This window comes from Dendroctonus ponderosae, unplaced genomic scaffold, assembly GCF_020466585.1.
Source record: "Dendroctonus ponderosae isolate FM_Combo_2020 unplaced genomic scaffold, Dpon_F_20191213v2 Dpon_F_20191213_2, whole genome shotgun sequence".
NCBI lineage: Eukaryota > Metazoa > Arthropoda > Insecta > Coleoptera > Curculionidae > Dendroctonus > Dendroctonus ponderosae.
The window spans coordinates 18,265,191-18,279,705 of NW_026018165.1; the positions used below are offsets into that span (position 1 = coordinate 18,265,191).

At 47.3% G+C, this 14,515-nt stretch overlaps 2 protein-coding genes across 2 annotated transcripts in view; both read left to right on the forward strand.

Moving 5' to 3' along the window:
- Positions 1–14,515, forward strand: part of LOC109545328 (unconventional myosin-XV) — a gene marked incomplete in the record, with an annotated part of 35,038 nt that overhangs the window by 17,429 nt on the left and 3,094 nt on the right. The window contains 20 exon segments of the mRNA XM_048663904.1: positions 742–827; positions 883–1,116; positions 1,169–1,438; positions 1,493–1,765; positions 1,827–2,007; positions 2,069–2,782; positions 2,835–3,106; positions 3,192–3,437; positions 3,485–3,696; positions 3,748–4,242; positions 4,294–4,420; positions 4,471–4,629; positions 4,687–5,180; positions 5,239–5,438; positions 5,490–5,689; positions 5,925–6,021; positions 6,477–6,646; positions 6,884–7,102; positions 7,333–7,577; positions 7,629–7,862. Of these exon segments, the coding sequence (XP_048519861.1) occupies positions 742–827; positions 883–1,116; positions 1,169–1,438; positions 1,493–1,765; positions 1,827–2,007; positions 2,069–2,782; positions 2,835–3,106; positions 3,192–3,437; positions 3,485–3,696; positions 3,748–4,242; positions 4,294–4,420; positions 4,471–4,629; positions 4,687–5,180; positions 5,239–5,438; positions 5,490–5,689; positions 5,925–6,021; positions 6,477–6,646; positions 6,884–7,102; positions 7,333–7,577; positions 7,629–7,862 (5,128 nt within the window).
- LOC125503480 lies at positions 8,973–11,683 on the forward strand. Its single transcript, XM_048663906.1, has 2 exons — positions 8,973–9,905; positions 11,062–11,683. The coding sequence occupies exons 1-2, from the start codon at positions 9,685–9,687 to the stop codon at positions 11,666–11,668; spliced, it is 828 nt and encodes a 275-aa protein (XP_048519863.1). The 5' UTR covers positions 8,973–9,684; the 3' UTR covers positions 11,669–11,683.

The window sequence follows — 14,515 nt, forward strand, 5'->3', positions numbered from 1 at the left end:
AAAAACACAACTTTGATACTTTTAGGGCTTTTGGGACACTCTGCACATTACAGAAATATTTTTAAAATGTGCACCCGATAGGCGTCTGTCGATTCATCAAATAACACTTTGCAAAAAACAAACGGGCTAACTGCAAACGTCCGTGCCGTATAGCGTGAATAACCCTGTATAAGTGAGTAAGACTTTGTCTCGGGAACTAAAGAAGTAATGGAAATTCCAATTTGGTCCCTCGCGGGAGGAAGTCTCGACTAAAATGCACCACCATGTACATTCTTTTGAATCAATTAATTTCCTTAGCTAAAAATGCAAAGCAGTTGCAATCAAAGACAAACAGCGCGTTTTATCAGCAGCTGATCTATTCATAGATTAGCAATCATTCCGCTAAACTAGTGCGAGGCACAGACCGAAATAAAATAATTAATAGCGAGTCTTTGGCTTCCTTGTAATTGAAAATGAAATTATTTGCTCAGATACTTTGCTGCTCGTCTGCCCAATTAATTATTTCGTATTACCAAATAAGCCTGTAATGGGAATAGAGAGCTGCGAAACCATTCATGACGTGGTTGTTCCATATTGCCGAACTCGAGCAATTACGGGCTCCGCTACTTTCCCTATGCAATAGCTGCCTAATTTTCAATCGTTGCGATTTTGCTGAAGAACCAGCACTGAAAGTGATTATTTCGCATTGAGCCCCATGTGGACCGGGCAGTACATTTTGTGAGCTTCCCTTATTTTTGGCAGGTATTTGTTAACCAGAATACCCAGAGGTGCACCCTATAGGGACCTGTGTAGAGCGATTTTGGACCAAATGCCCCACACAGGAACAGGTATTTACTATTCCCCGCCTTGCCACCTTTAATTACCTTGGGCTTCTGTGCTTAGATGGACCGGACTATCAACTAGGGGCCACCAGGGTGTTTCTGAGGGAGACTCTGGAGCGCCACCTGGAACAGCGACGAGGCGAGTCCCTTAAAGGGGCCGCGACGATCATCCAGAAAAACATCAAAAGCTACCTGGCCCGCACCAAATATCGCAGGCTAAAATCCAGCGCCGTCACCATCCAAAAGCACTGGAAAGGCTACCAGCAACGAAGAGACTATGAAAAAGTGAAGAAAGGTACTCTCGGATAAGTTCCTCCAGAAACTGTGCCTAAAGCAAGTGTCTGCAGGGATTGTCAAAGCGCAAGCTCTATACAGAGGTCGGAGGGAGCGCAAGCTATACGGCCGACGGAAAGCTGAGTTCAGACGCAGAGTGGAAGCTGAGAAGATTGCCCAAGAACGCGCCAAGCAGCGAGCAGCTAGGGAGGCTCAGCTGCAAGCGCAAGCCCAGAAAGCCAACGCTTCTGCCAAAGCGGCCGCCAAAAGCTCCGACAGCAAAGCTTCGGTTAATCACCTGGAAATTCCTGCAGAGTTGGCCTTCATTTTCTCCAAATTGGATGGTGAGTAGAACCACACGCCCTTTTTACACTAGTAATCAATCACACTTCCTCCAGGCCACACTCCGATCCATAGCGAGCGCAACCTGGTGAAAGTCATGGGCGGCGTGATCGGAAGCCCTCCTCCCTTGAACCTGCCGCACGACCTCAACCAGTTCGAATTCTCCAAGTTCTCCTCAGTCTACTTCAAGGACGCCGACCTCCACTACAAGAGAGACCCCATTACGACCCCTTTCCTCTCCAAGGCCGCTGCCCGCGACCAGGACTTCCAGGACGCCGTCGCTCTGTTCAAGCTGATCCTCAGATGGTCCAACGACTTGCAGTTAGCTGGTGAGTAACTGCGCTTGAGTTGCAAAACTGTCCCCAGCAAAACTGCTCTATGTTGGCGCAGGGCCCAGAGAACGCGCCCTAGCGGATTACATGGTTTACAAGGGGCTGAACTCCAGGGGATTAAGGGACGAGCTGCTGGTGCAGCTCTGCAACCAAACCTGGAAGAATGAGAATTCGGATCGGGTGTGGCAGCTTATGGGGCATTGCCTTAGCAGCTTCCAACCCAGCCCGCCCCTGAGCAAGTGAGCACTTAGGAGGGAGTTTCCCTGCGCAGGTCTGGAGTTTCGGGTGTCTGGTTTGCAGATATTTGCTGAAGTTTATCACCGACCACGCGCCGCCAGCCCTGCAGGACACTCTGCAAAGGAAAGTGATGCGCAGCCTGCAGAGGGCGCCGCATTCTCGCAATATGCCCCCCAGCTTGCTGGAATGGAAAAGTGTCAGGCAACGGGCCAATTGCGCCCTTCCTCTATCACTGCCCGATGGAACCGTGACGAGCGTTAGCTCAGATTCTTGGAGCACATGCGAAGAAGCAGCCTTCCTAGCGATGTCCTCTCAGGGAATCACTCCAGAGGGCTGGACAGTGGTTATGGATGACGCTGGCCTGGTCTACGACGGCAACGGGCTGGACTACGTGTTTGATTTTGTATCGGAGCTGGAACTGTGCCCAGCCTTCCCCATTCAAAAGTCCACCCTGCTGAAGACTGGAAGCCGCAGGAGTTTCGCTGTTGAGGTGGACCACCATGTGCCGGCGCCAGTCAGACCCCAAGTGCCCCCTCCAGAGCCGCCCATTAACATCACGCGGAAAGTCTCCCGGGAGGTGATCCGACCTTCTCCTCCCGCCCCCGTTATGCACCCCTCCCGTCAGAGCTCCAGAAAATCTTCTAGGGAACTGCAAAGCGAGTCCCGCTACAGCCCACAAACCAGCAGTCGAGTCTCGCCAGTGGTCCACCCCACGTCCTCTCCCATCCGCAAGGCCTCACATGAGGCCCTATCCAGATCTTCCGCTCTAAATGACCGGTAAGGCTGTGGGGGTTGCACATTTCAAATTGCCAGAACTGATGCCGTTTAGATACTTTGACCAAGAGAAATCGCGCTCCAGAAGCCTGGACAACCTGCTGGGCGAAGCCGAGCCCAACCCACTGCTGGAGTTGGGCCTGTCGCAGACCTCCAAGCTGAACGAGCGCTACCATTCTGTAGAACAGCTTGCGCCGATCAAGCCCGTGGTGATGAACCATCCAAACTACATGTCCAAGCAGGAGCTGGACTTTGAATATCCAGACATCGGCAGCATTGGCACTTCCCATAGAGGAGGCCCCCGATACATCAAGTCGCAGTATGCAGGTAGGGACTTATCAGTTGCAAGTGAGTCCTGATGAGTCAAAAACAGTGGGGAGCTCCATTGCACAACAGGTCTTGGTTGTTTCAGGCAAAAAGGCGCCTCCAGGCAGCCACTCCAGTCGGGCCTACATCGAAAAGTCCGAGTTCGGAGTGCGCAGCTCTGCAATGTCCGATACGAGTGAGGCTCCCAGTCTGGCCTCTCACGTGAGAAGAGTGCGGGTTCCTTCACAGGCCAGCGATGTGGATCAGTTTCTGGACGAGCTGTTCAGTCCGGTGCTGGACGGCAATCTGGATGAACTGTCCGATGCCCGGTCGCTGGCCGCCAGCATCAAAGGTTAAACCGTTAACCGCCAAACGCTTGTTCCTAGTTTCGGGTTTTAGGTGGCGGCGACTGGAGCGACTCCCTTGAAGCTGCAAGCGCGCCTCCAGCTGCAGAAGCCCATGACTACATTGAGGGCCTTGACGAGTTCTTAGACGCTGCGCTCGGCCATCCAGCGTTTGGAGAGTTCAGCGCTCTATCCACTACCTCAGAAGTGGTTCTGAGAATCAAGGGCGGAGGCCTCAGGGACCGGACAAACAGTCAAGTCAGAGAAGTAAGACATCGAGATGAAGGTGGGGCCCTAGAAAACTCCGTCGGCTTCCAGGGCAATTCCGTTCTGGACCAGGAAGTGGAAAACATCACAACCCCATCAACGTCCGCCAGCAACACCAACGTCGATGACTACATCAGCGACCTGTTTCGGCCCATCTTCATCAACGACAGTATCAAAACCTTAACGGAAAAAGAACACTTGGTTGGGTCGATCAAAGGGGGCGGATCCACGCCTGGTGGCGCGTCATCTTCCAGCTTCAACTACCCGAGCATTCCGGCCGCCATGGTCAGCCCTGCCCCTTTAATGATGCCCCTACTGAGCCCCACTCAGGACGGGTTCGTTCCGGTCTTCAACGTGCCTCAGGGCCTGAACGGCGTGCCCCAGAACGGCACCGATCTGGCCTCGTATCAGCAGAACCTGCAGCGCGCCTTCCTGCAGAGCGCCATGGCTCAGAACATTCAGATTCAGCAGCAGTTGCTCGCTCAGAACCAGGCCCTGCAGCAATTGCTCACTCAGAACGTCACTACCGGCGATGTGAACGTCAAGGTTTGCATACTCTAAAAACCTCCGCAATTCCCACAAAAATTCGCCTTTTAGGTAACTGAAACGATTCAAACCACTGTAAAGGCTCAAGTGCATCAGCCTTCACAACACGTGAGAAAATCCAGCTTCAACAGCAGTGCGGTGTTGAGGAAATCCAGCTCGCCCAGCGTTGGATCATCAGGTAAGTTTGGCAACTTCCCTAGACCCAGTGGGTAAAAGCCAAGTTTCCAGACTACAAATCGCGCAAAACCAGCTCAGACTCCAACCAAAGCCTGCAGAGCCGTGGTATCCCCGCGCCGCCCCCCATGCCGCCCCCCATCGACGAATGTGACCCCAATGAGACGCGGCCATTCATGGATCCTTATGGAAGGGCCAAAACAGTTCGCATCGGTAACTTGCGCCCTTCACAGGCAACAAGCAGGAGGTTAGTTGATGGTTGTGTTGCAGGCAAATGGAGATGGCCGCCTCCTAAAGGAGACACCAGCATCGAAAACGGGGAGGACTTCATGCACTTTAAGATGCGCCAGAAGGAGCGCAAGGTTACTCCGAACAAAGAGCAGACAATTTCGGTCACCAATGGGCACGGGTCTGTACGAACCGAGTCCTCAATGGAATGGGACGAGGTCGACTATGAGCCGTTGAAGGAGAATGAAAAGCTAACGAGGACCAATTCGAAGAAGGCGTTTGAAATCGGCGCCTCCAGGCCATCTCCAGGAAGCATCGGGAAAATCAAGCTCAGCTCGGAGATGAAGCAACGGCTGGAAAGGGTGACTGCCAACCATTCAGTGCGGTCGACTAGCAGCAGCACCAAAGTGGACAAACCTTCCCGATCTGTCAGCAAGCTGGAGGAAACCAGGAAGTTGATGTTGGAGCAGCAACTTTCCGGCCGCTGGGGCGAAGACTCTGCCAGCGAAAAATCCACTCCAGACTCCCACCAGCAGGTGATTGACTTGAGGCGACATGGCGAGCCTGGGAGGTAAACGGGTGGTTTCATTGCAGAACTCTTGCGATGGCAGCAAATCGCCCACCCAGCAGAGTTGGACCAGCAGCAGCTGGAAGCCAGGCCCGCCTCCTCCGCCTATTGGCCCCAGCTCCTTGCCCCCTGCCCCTTTAGTCCCGGCGCCGCCCCCGCCAGTGGTGCGACCCAGCCAACCTCCACCCCCAGTGGAGCCGGTGAGGAGCAGCTTCAAAAGTCACAGGTATTCCAGGAAAGTATTCAAGGCACCCCAGGTCTGACCTAGTGGGTTTAGGGACTTCCTGTCCCAGAGGCAGGAGCGGGACGGGCCGCCATCGTCCTTCATGGCTCAGCGGCAGGATCGGGACACTTTCGGGGTGCATCAGAACAGGGTGCAACAGCAGAACTCGAAGAGGAATTCGTTTAGTGCCAACTGGGAGGAGCAGAGCAACATGACGGAGACGCATAACGATTCGACTAGTTGGGCCCAAGAAGGTGCATAGTTGTAGATAAGTTCTAGATTGTTGAGGCGGATTCATTTTTCTACAAACTTCTTTTTGGGTATAAATAGTGCTACTATTTATCAATCTGTAATAAAAGACGTGAGGAAATTCTGTCTTTTTTAAAGACAAACATTTTTGAGGCGAAATACCCAAAAAGAAGTTTGTAAAAACAGGTGCATAGTTGTAAAATAAACTGGAAAACTTGTGGTTTGACTTTCGCCTTGCAGATAGCGATAGGCACGACGGCAGGACCTCTAGGGACAGTTGGGAGTTGGCAGAGTCCACCACCATCACATCCACTGAGCCCAGAGACGTCGGACGAATGTAAGTTAGAAAATTACGAAGTATTTAGGTAAATTGCCAAACCCAGAACTGTTTTTTTCTTAAACCCATATTTCCAGCTGAACCGAAACCGTGTCAATGCCCAATTAGCCCATGTCGCAAGATCGGTTATTTATTATGCATAATTTAATTGCACACCGACTGCACTCGATTTTATGTTTCATTCTTCGAATGTATCGAATAGAGATAGATTGCTGCTGCAGGGCCATCCTTGAAACAATATTTCTTGCCCGCTGCAACAGTAGCATAAGAGCTTGGTCAATTTACGGTTTAATACGGGCCAATATGGGCTGTTGTGTCCAATCAAAATATTCGGCTGATCGGCAGCCAAAGGCGATTTATCGGCTGCAGCAAGTGCAGGGCTAAAGTGCTGGTGATTTGCTGGATTCATGTTTTCCAAAGTTTCTACTTGCAAAGTTCACAGGGACGTTTTCCAGGTGGGATCGGGAAGAACGGAAATTTGAAAAGTCCCGCGGTCCAATGAAGGAGTCCGGCGAACGGCCCACTTTCAGAACACACCAACTGAATAAGAGCGCACTGGAGAGGGAGAAAAAGCACTCGGTTGCATCCACCTCCATGACCGATAAAACAGACCGACAAGAAGAAGGTACAGTACATTTTGAAGAATTGTTGAAAAAAGCCCTTTAGCTAGCCCAAGCTCTAGCTGGCGAAAGCCCATATATTCTCGCAAAGCTTTTCACATTTTACATACCCAACTAAATCCTCATCCTTCTGTAAATGAAAATTGGCACTCATCTATTAACCGAGAATCTCAAAATTGAGGCAAAACACCCACAAAAAATTGATCAACCAGCTCATTAGCTTTTTTTTATTTTTCCGCTAGTGCAAGAATGGCCCGAGTTCATGCGACCAATCAAGACGCCCCCGCCTTCAAAATCCCCGGTTCAAAGCCATGCTCCGACCAATGAAATCGAAGAACCACGAATCCCGACCACAGCCAATCGGGTGCAACCGCTAGGAACCTCCGCTTACGTCACCTACAACAGGGTGTCTTGGTTGCTGCGGGTCCGGAAAGAGTACTTCACACCCTCCGAGCCTCTGGGTGAGCAACTAATTGGAACAATTCATAATCAAAAATCGAAAAAAAAATTCATAATCGAAACGAGGCGAAATCCCGTAGTTTACTTTGGCGTTAGCCCCCGTATCCCCAGCAAAATGACGAAGACAGCCTGATTTCTCTCACTCTTACGCACAGCGATGAGGCCATGCCCGCACACCGGGCTTCATTGAATTTGCTACGAGGTGGGATCAAAAAGTGTTATTTTGTTCCAGGCCCTCTCAACGCCCTTCACTTGATCTTCTGCCAAATAGTCGCTGATGTCTACGGACTGACCCCATGCATCCGACTAACTCCCAGCGAAAAGCGGGCTGGAGTCAACATGCTGTCCGGTTATGGAGTGACAGCGGAAAACTTCAACAGCTCCCACAGGGCCAATATTAAGCGAAACGCCATCGAGTTGGCCAGGACTTGGCCCCTGTATTTTGCGCGACTGTTTCCCGTATCAGGAGCAGCACAAGTGAGTTCTCCGAACCGAGTTTCTCTCGGTTCTACAGGATCCGATTGGCAGCTTTCAGACGTCGAGCTGGTGGCAGTTTCTCATTGGGGCGTCCATCTGGTGCAGCGAGAGCAGAGCCATCTGCAAGTGCTAAAGTCGTTCTCGTTGAGTGAAATTTCCTCGTGTACTGCGCCGCGTCCCACCACAGTGAGTCTGGATGGGCCGCAAGGAAGACTCAGCCTTCACACGCCGAGAGCTCAGCAGCTTTCCGAGATGGTCACCAAGTTCTGTTCTGAGGCTCGAAAGGTAAGTGCAACTGCTTCAGTTTCAATGTGAATAGATTGCAAACGGTTGACTGCACTGAAAGCCCATGCAAAAGAAAATTTTTAACGATCACTTCCAAAGGCTCAATTAGGAATTCTTCCGTGGGTTTTTCGCACTGATATTCACGGTAATGCCATTAACGCCCATTAGGAGCTGGAAATGTATACCATTAGCACGCCATATTCCATCGATTAATAGAAATAAATAGCGGAGAGAATCAGAGTGGAAAATATGTTATATTAGTTACGCCCATGCCCCATGCCTTCCTTTTTATTGTTATTCGATTCACCACACTGGCTGGTTCTGCTACTTAAGGCATGCCTGCAAGTAGCTAATTTGATTATCTTGATAACGGCTGAAATATGTTAAAAGATTGAAATGTTTAAACTAATAACGAAGAGGAACTGCATGAAGGCATTTTTGTAACTGAATCTCAGGCTTTGAGGATGGTTGGATTGGGACCAGGAATATTTTCAAACCGCGCTACTTTTCACTGATTGATGGTCGCAAATTTCTCCGCTTTTCTGCTTCTCGCCGATCGAACGCATTTGGCTGTAAAGGAGAAATATCCATTTAGATGCACTTTCTCACCAGAGCGTAAACGATATGCGCATTTACTGTTCGCAAAATGAAATTAAGTTCACGGCTAATTACTCGATTTGAAATTCTTTGAAGAAAACATTTTCAGCAGCTTAAATAGCAAACTGTACTTTTGCACGGTTTGAGTGCGGAAAGTCCATTCTGTACAATGTTAAACGAACTCGCCAGTTGCCCTGCTTGGCCAACTTTTTTTGGATTAGCAACCACTGTAATGTCCATTTGACAAGTATTTTTTACATTCTCTGGCGATCTTCTCAGTGAATTATGTGACAACCCACATCAAATTATTAGGTATTGATGATCCTCAATAGCGCCTGTATGTAGTTATTTTGCACAATTTAGTATAATTTGGGTTTGAAAGGGTCCAGGGGATGGCTTGTCACCACCCTGACAATACAGTGGCTTGTAACGCCAAAATCCCTGGTCAACCAAAAACGGCTACTTATAAAACTTCCTAGACCACCATACTTGGCATAAATTGACCAAACTTGGCCAGTCGGTATATGAAAGAAAGTCTAGCTGTACAGTTGATACAGTTCTGGTGCTTCAACTGATTCCCGTTCGTAGCCACACAAAACAGCAGTAATAGCTTCACATCAACCACAAGGCCTTGTCTCTGATTAGATGGTCAAGATGCCTTGATAGACGGAATCCTGCGTAAGATGAAGACTTTCATGAGAAGATTGTGCAGAAAGCACCTGTTACGTGTCGCTGCTGCGGTACGGAATGTCCTAGATAACAAGCGTCCATCGCAAGAGCCTACTATATTATGCTGATTTCTTCAGACCGGAAAAAATTGCTTCCGTCTCGAAACATTTGATAAGCTATTTGATTTTTTTTGTAAAAGTGACCATTCGTCTCAACCATGTGGAAATTATCCATCCTCGATCTCTGAAATTTGCATGCAAAAAGGGGAGAAGAGGCAGCAAGAACCCGAGCGAACAAATTTTGTGAAAAACATAGTTTTCCGGCCTGAACGTCTACATACGAGCGATGGTCATCCAATGGGTCAGCGAAGCAGCTACTAGAGCTCATCTAGGGGTACCAGCAAGCGATGCGCAAATGTTAGATGGTGCACTCGAACCACTTTGGTGCGAAGCTCCGGCTCCGGTTCGCATTGGTACTCCGTTAGTTGCGTCGCGTTTGGTCCGGCCAAGGCTAACATGGTTTTTCAAATATTCTAATCGAACACACGAAGGAAAAAATGAACAAAACCAGTTGGAAGAACTACGCAAAGAGCGGCGGACTGGCTTTGTGCGACACCTTCAAGGCGAACTCTTTGGATAGCTTGGCAAACTCGTCGCATCACTCGGAAAGTGTGAGTGAGGAGAGTCAGGACTCTGACTCGGGAGTGGACGGGAAAGTCAGTAACACGTTCCAAGTGAAATGTGAGGTTTACGCGCAGGATGCCTGTGGTAGTACTAGGTGAGGTTTACCGGCGTTCTTGATCGGAAATTTTGTACTTGGATCAGTGAGGGAATCAATTTTTGTTTTGGTCCTTCGAGCGGGATCTTTGCTCGTGTGATCAGTCCTTACATAACTCCAATTTCAGGCAAGAATCTTGATTAATGTATTCGCAAATCGTCGCAAAATATACGCGCAAAGAAGCGGCAATTGTTGGCAAACCATCGTCGCATGCAAAGTCGATTTTCCTTTGGGAGTTTGGTGGGCATTAGGCGACCGCAAAGTCAATTGCATCATTTAATCATTCGGATGATTGTAGATTTAATTGTAATTCACCGAACGCTCACTTTCTCTCGCATAAAATCGGCTGGAACCAAATGATACAGAGAAAATGTTAGAGATGTTCAGCTCACAACGATGCCGCTAAAACCAATCCGAAGTTGTGGAGATTTTCGAGAATTTTGCCTTGGTTTTATCGGTTTAAAAGTTTGATTTTCACTTTTTGCTGGGAATGTTTCTGGCATTGCTTTTCAAAGTGGGCCCCGGAGAATTAAAGGTCGTTAAAATTCATATTTTCCCAGCCCAAAGCAATTTCTTCAACTCAAGCGGCTTCAGGCATAAGAATCCATATTAATTAATCGAGCGCAATAACCTCCGCTTGGGTTAGTTTGGGTTGCTAAACCTCCATAATCTCACGGTGATAATCTCGGTGCATTTCGTTATTTATGACAAAATTAGTTTCATGGACAGCTAATTTGATTTAACACAATAACCGACGGAAAAGTTGCCTTTCTGGGTTTCAATCGCAGTCATTCGTCAACGTTTCTCCAAAGAGACGCATTTTCGTGAATGTTAATTGGTTGGAACGTGCTTTTTTGCTGGCAGTTGTCTAGTGTGTGTGTGTGTTTTTTTTAATGGCAATTTTTCAGCAGTTTTCACTCAATGAGCTCGGACTTTCAAACGTTTTCACCCAAAATCGGTTCGGAAAACTTTCCCGATTGAACGAACTTCCGAGCTGGAAATCCAGCGAGTTAAATGTTTTTCCGGCGGTAAATTATGGCAAAATCCTCGACTAAACTAAGGCAAATCATGTGCCGATTGAACCCTTGCTGATCATGGTACTAAATTTCCAACACTTCCTTCGACTACTGGATGCATCATTTCTATGTCCGGGCAGGTCGTGGACGAAATCCGAATCGAGCAACTCAGAAACATCATACGAATACGTAGCTTCTGAGTTTCTGGGCAGTGAGAGCCGCTATGAGAGCAAACCGTGCACCAGTCCCGATAAGCGAAGCGAGCAAAATGTTCGCATGGAAACCATCCCCGAAGAATACGAGCCCAAAGTGTCTGTCAAAGAGATCCTGGCTCGGTTCGAGAATTTGAGGGACGCGAAGCAGCAGCTGGGCGAGGCGAAGAAGGACCGGAACAACAACGGATTGGTGGCGGAGAACAGGAACTTGAAAAAAGCGAAGAATGCCGACGTGGTGATTGTGAAGGAGCACAAGAAAAGCGCCTCCAAAGAGGGCAAACCGCTGAAGGAGAAGAAGCAGGAGGCCAAAGTTTATGCCTCCAGTACCAGCGTTTTGGATCTAGTCAGCCAGGTTTCAGAGCAATGTGAAACAGTCGAAAAGGACAGTGATAAGATAGGGTGTTTCGGCATTGGCTCCTCCTCCAGTTCGACTAGTGCTTCGAGTAGCTGCAGTGCGTCTTCCGGCGGCCAGTTTTCTGGCGATTCCGGCACCGGATCCGCCGAAAAAGAGGTAAATTTCACAAAAATCTAAAATCAACTGATGCCACGAACTAAGAACAAAAACCAGTGGGTTTTCAGGCCGTCGGAAAATGGAATTTCTTCCTGACGTTTCGCAAGCACGAGTGGCTTGCATCTTCAGAGGTCGTTTGCTTGAACGCTTACACTGTTCTGATTGCATCAGATCAGTGTAAGCGTTCAAGCAAACCACCTCTGAAGATGCAAGCCACTCGTGCTTGCGAAACGTCAGGAAGAAATTCCATTTTACCCGAAAAAAACCACTAGTTTTAAGAACGAAAACTTTGAAATTTGAATAAGATGCTAGTCGAGGTTGTAAATCAGTTACCCGATCTGGTACGCAACGGTTAAATTCGGGTTTTTTAGCCTTTCACCGATTGAGAAATGAGTACATTTGATGTTTCTCTGATGAATATATAAAAGTTTATAGAAGCACTGGAAGGAAGCAAGATATTGCGTTCTTTAAACCATTCAAACACCTAAAAGCCGCTGTTGAATTGTCCAAAACATGCAAAGGTGCGGTTCAAAATCCCCTATAGAAAGTGGTTTTGTTGTCAATCGCATTTCCAGCAGAAGCCCCATTATTTACTTTCGTTTTTTGCGTAAACTCGTATTTCCAGTCGAAAGAAAATTGGTGTTTTAATGGGAATTTATGTGGCAAAATTCACGTTTGAATCGCACTTTACTTGTATTGGTCTTGTTTTATAGAAAAGAAAGTGTTCTGGGATGATGGCAGTGCATAAACAAGCGCCTTAATTGGTCAAGTTGACCGATTTTGCTCATTTTCCGGTTGTTTTCAGGCTTTTATGGGATTTTTTATACCCGTATATGCAGGATTTAATGAATGAAAGTTGAAACAGTCGAGTAGTTGAAAGCTCTTCTGTTCTTGAAAATTCATGACTTTTCAACAGCTTCGTTTAGCTCAACGGAAATTAAAAGTTACACGCTATAAACTTGATTCGATCATGATCATAACATTTTATGTTCACTTTTTATGGCCTCAAGAAGTCCAGCTATCCGTAGTGATAACGCATGATGATGGCGTTAGCACAGTGTTTTGCCTCCGACCAATCAGTGTGAAGAAAATCGCCTCTCGTGCCCCTAATTGGTGTAACTGAACCAGCATTTTAATGTCCTTGCAATTAAGAGCGTGTTTTGGTGCATGTTAACTAGACTAGAAAACCCCAAGTGGGTTCTTTTCGTCTTCGTATCGCTAATCAGTTTAATTGTTGTGATACTTTGACGACGAGCACCGTTTCGGTGTTTCCGGGAAAACGGGCCCAAAAATTCGCGAAAAAATGAAAATTGTATTTGTTCGCCTCTTTCTCCAATAAACCAATACAAGTGCTCCTAAGGTGAACGAGCAACTTTGCGAATTTAATTAAGCGTTAAATTGGAACTTAATCGTGCGATAACCCAGTTATTTTAATTTGATGCTCAATTATCCCGCAAATGCTGCAAATAAACGTACTGAATTTGCCAATGGGCATCGCTAAACTAACAGGATTGCAGAGAAATTTCGTGATGATGATGAAACTGTAGCGTAACAAACGGTTAAGCAAACTGCAGACGTTCCGTGAAAATCTGTTGGATCAATAGGATTTTTTTGTTTATTGTTCAGTTCTGTCTGGGACTTTTGGTTCAAAAATGCTCAAAAGAGCAGAAACAACCAGAAACAAGGGAAACACAGCTAGATGATGATGCACATTATCAATCAACCATAATTTCCTGCAATAATAACTATAAATAAAGATGCGACTGACTATGACGGCCTTCGGATGATCGGTATGACCATTGTAATAAATCAGTTCCCATCACATCGGTTCCGGAACCATACATTTCTATCTAACGAACTTCCGTTTGGTGCTCTCAAATGCGAAACACGTCTATTGTTGTCCAATTTAACACTTGGGACAACTAGAATTCCGGCCCGTCTGTCTCATTTGCATTCGCAATATGACCATTCATTAATTAGCGATCATATAAAGCCTATTAAGCGATTTAATTGGGCAGACTTGTCATCATAATCATAACGGTTTGGTGCTATCGAGTCCAATACAACTTGATTGAATTGTGCGATCTTGACCCATTTTTCTTCGGGGCTTAACACACTTATTCGTCAGTAACAGTGGTGGGAGAACGGTTCTACTCGTTACTCAGCCAGAGCCAAAAGTGCAACTCGCAGCAAAAAAAGACGCGTTACTTTGAAGGAAATTAAGATTTAAAAATTGATGAACCCTATCCAGAAACTTTCTGGTCGCTCCTCGTCGAATAAATACGACACTCAACAATATCATAAATACAAGTCAAAAATACAGGCCTAAAAGTCTGTGTGTTTGCGGAAAAATTGCCAAACTTACCGAAGCCGCTCAGTGCCACCTGGAAAGAATCCACAGCGAATTTATTTGAAAATATCAAAGAAAAGAAAGGCAAATGCAAGCAATCCTTAGCTAAACTCAGTTCAAGTTAAGGGATTTATCGATTAGAGACCATCCTTACCAGCGTTCTGCACGCTGGCGCCCCATCCTCCATTTTCCACCCATTAATCTTCTAAAAAAATGCTGCTCAATAGGTTGAAAACAGCTTAAAATGATCCGTTCGGTCTGAAAATATTTTCAAATTGTCCCCACCAAACTTAATCAATTCCAACGAGTCATGACGAGGGTTCAAAAGTGTCCGAATCTCACCCAACGAGTCAACAGTAACAGTTGGACTACATTTAGGAATGTTTTCCGGGCTTTGAAGCCGTGGTCTATCGGAATTTATTGCTGACGTTTCGTCCACAACTGCGGTGGACATTTTCAAAGGCGATGAGGCAGTGGGCGAAGTGATCTCCCGTGCTTTCCGACTAAGACTGAGTCGG

Bases quoted from the DNA above. Each gene is read 5' to 3' on its own strand.
- LOC125503480 (XM_048663906.1), top strand. From the start codon at position 9,685: ATGAACAAAACCAGTTGGAAGAACTACGCAAAGAGCGGCGGACTGGCT. The intron at 9,906-11,061 runs GTGAGGTTTACC...ATGTCCGGGCAG, and splicing joins GATGCCTGTGGTAGTACTAG to GTCGTGGACGAAATCCGAAT.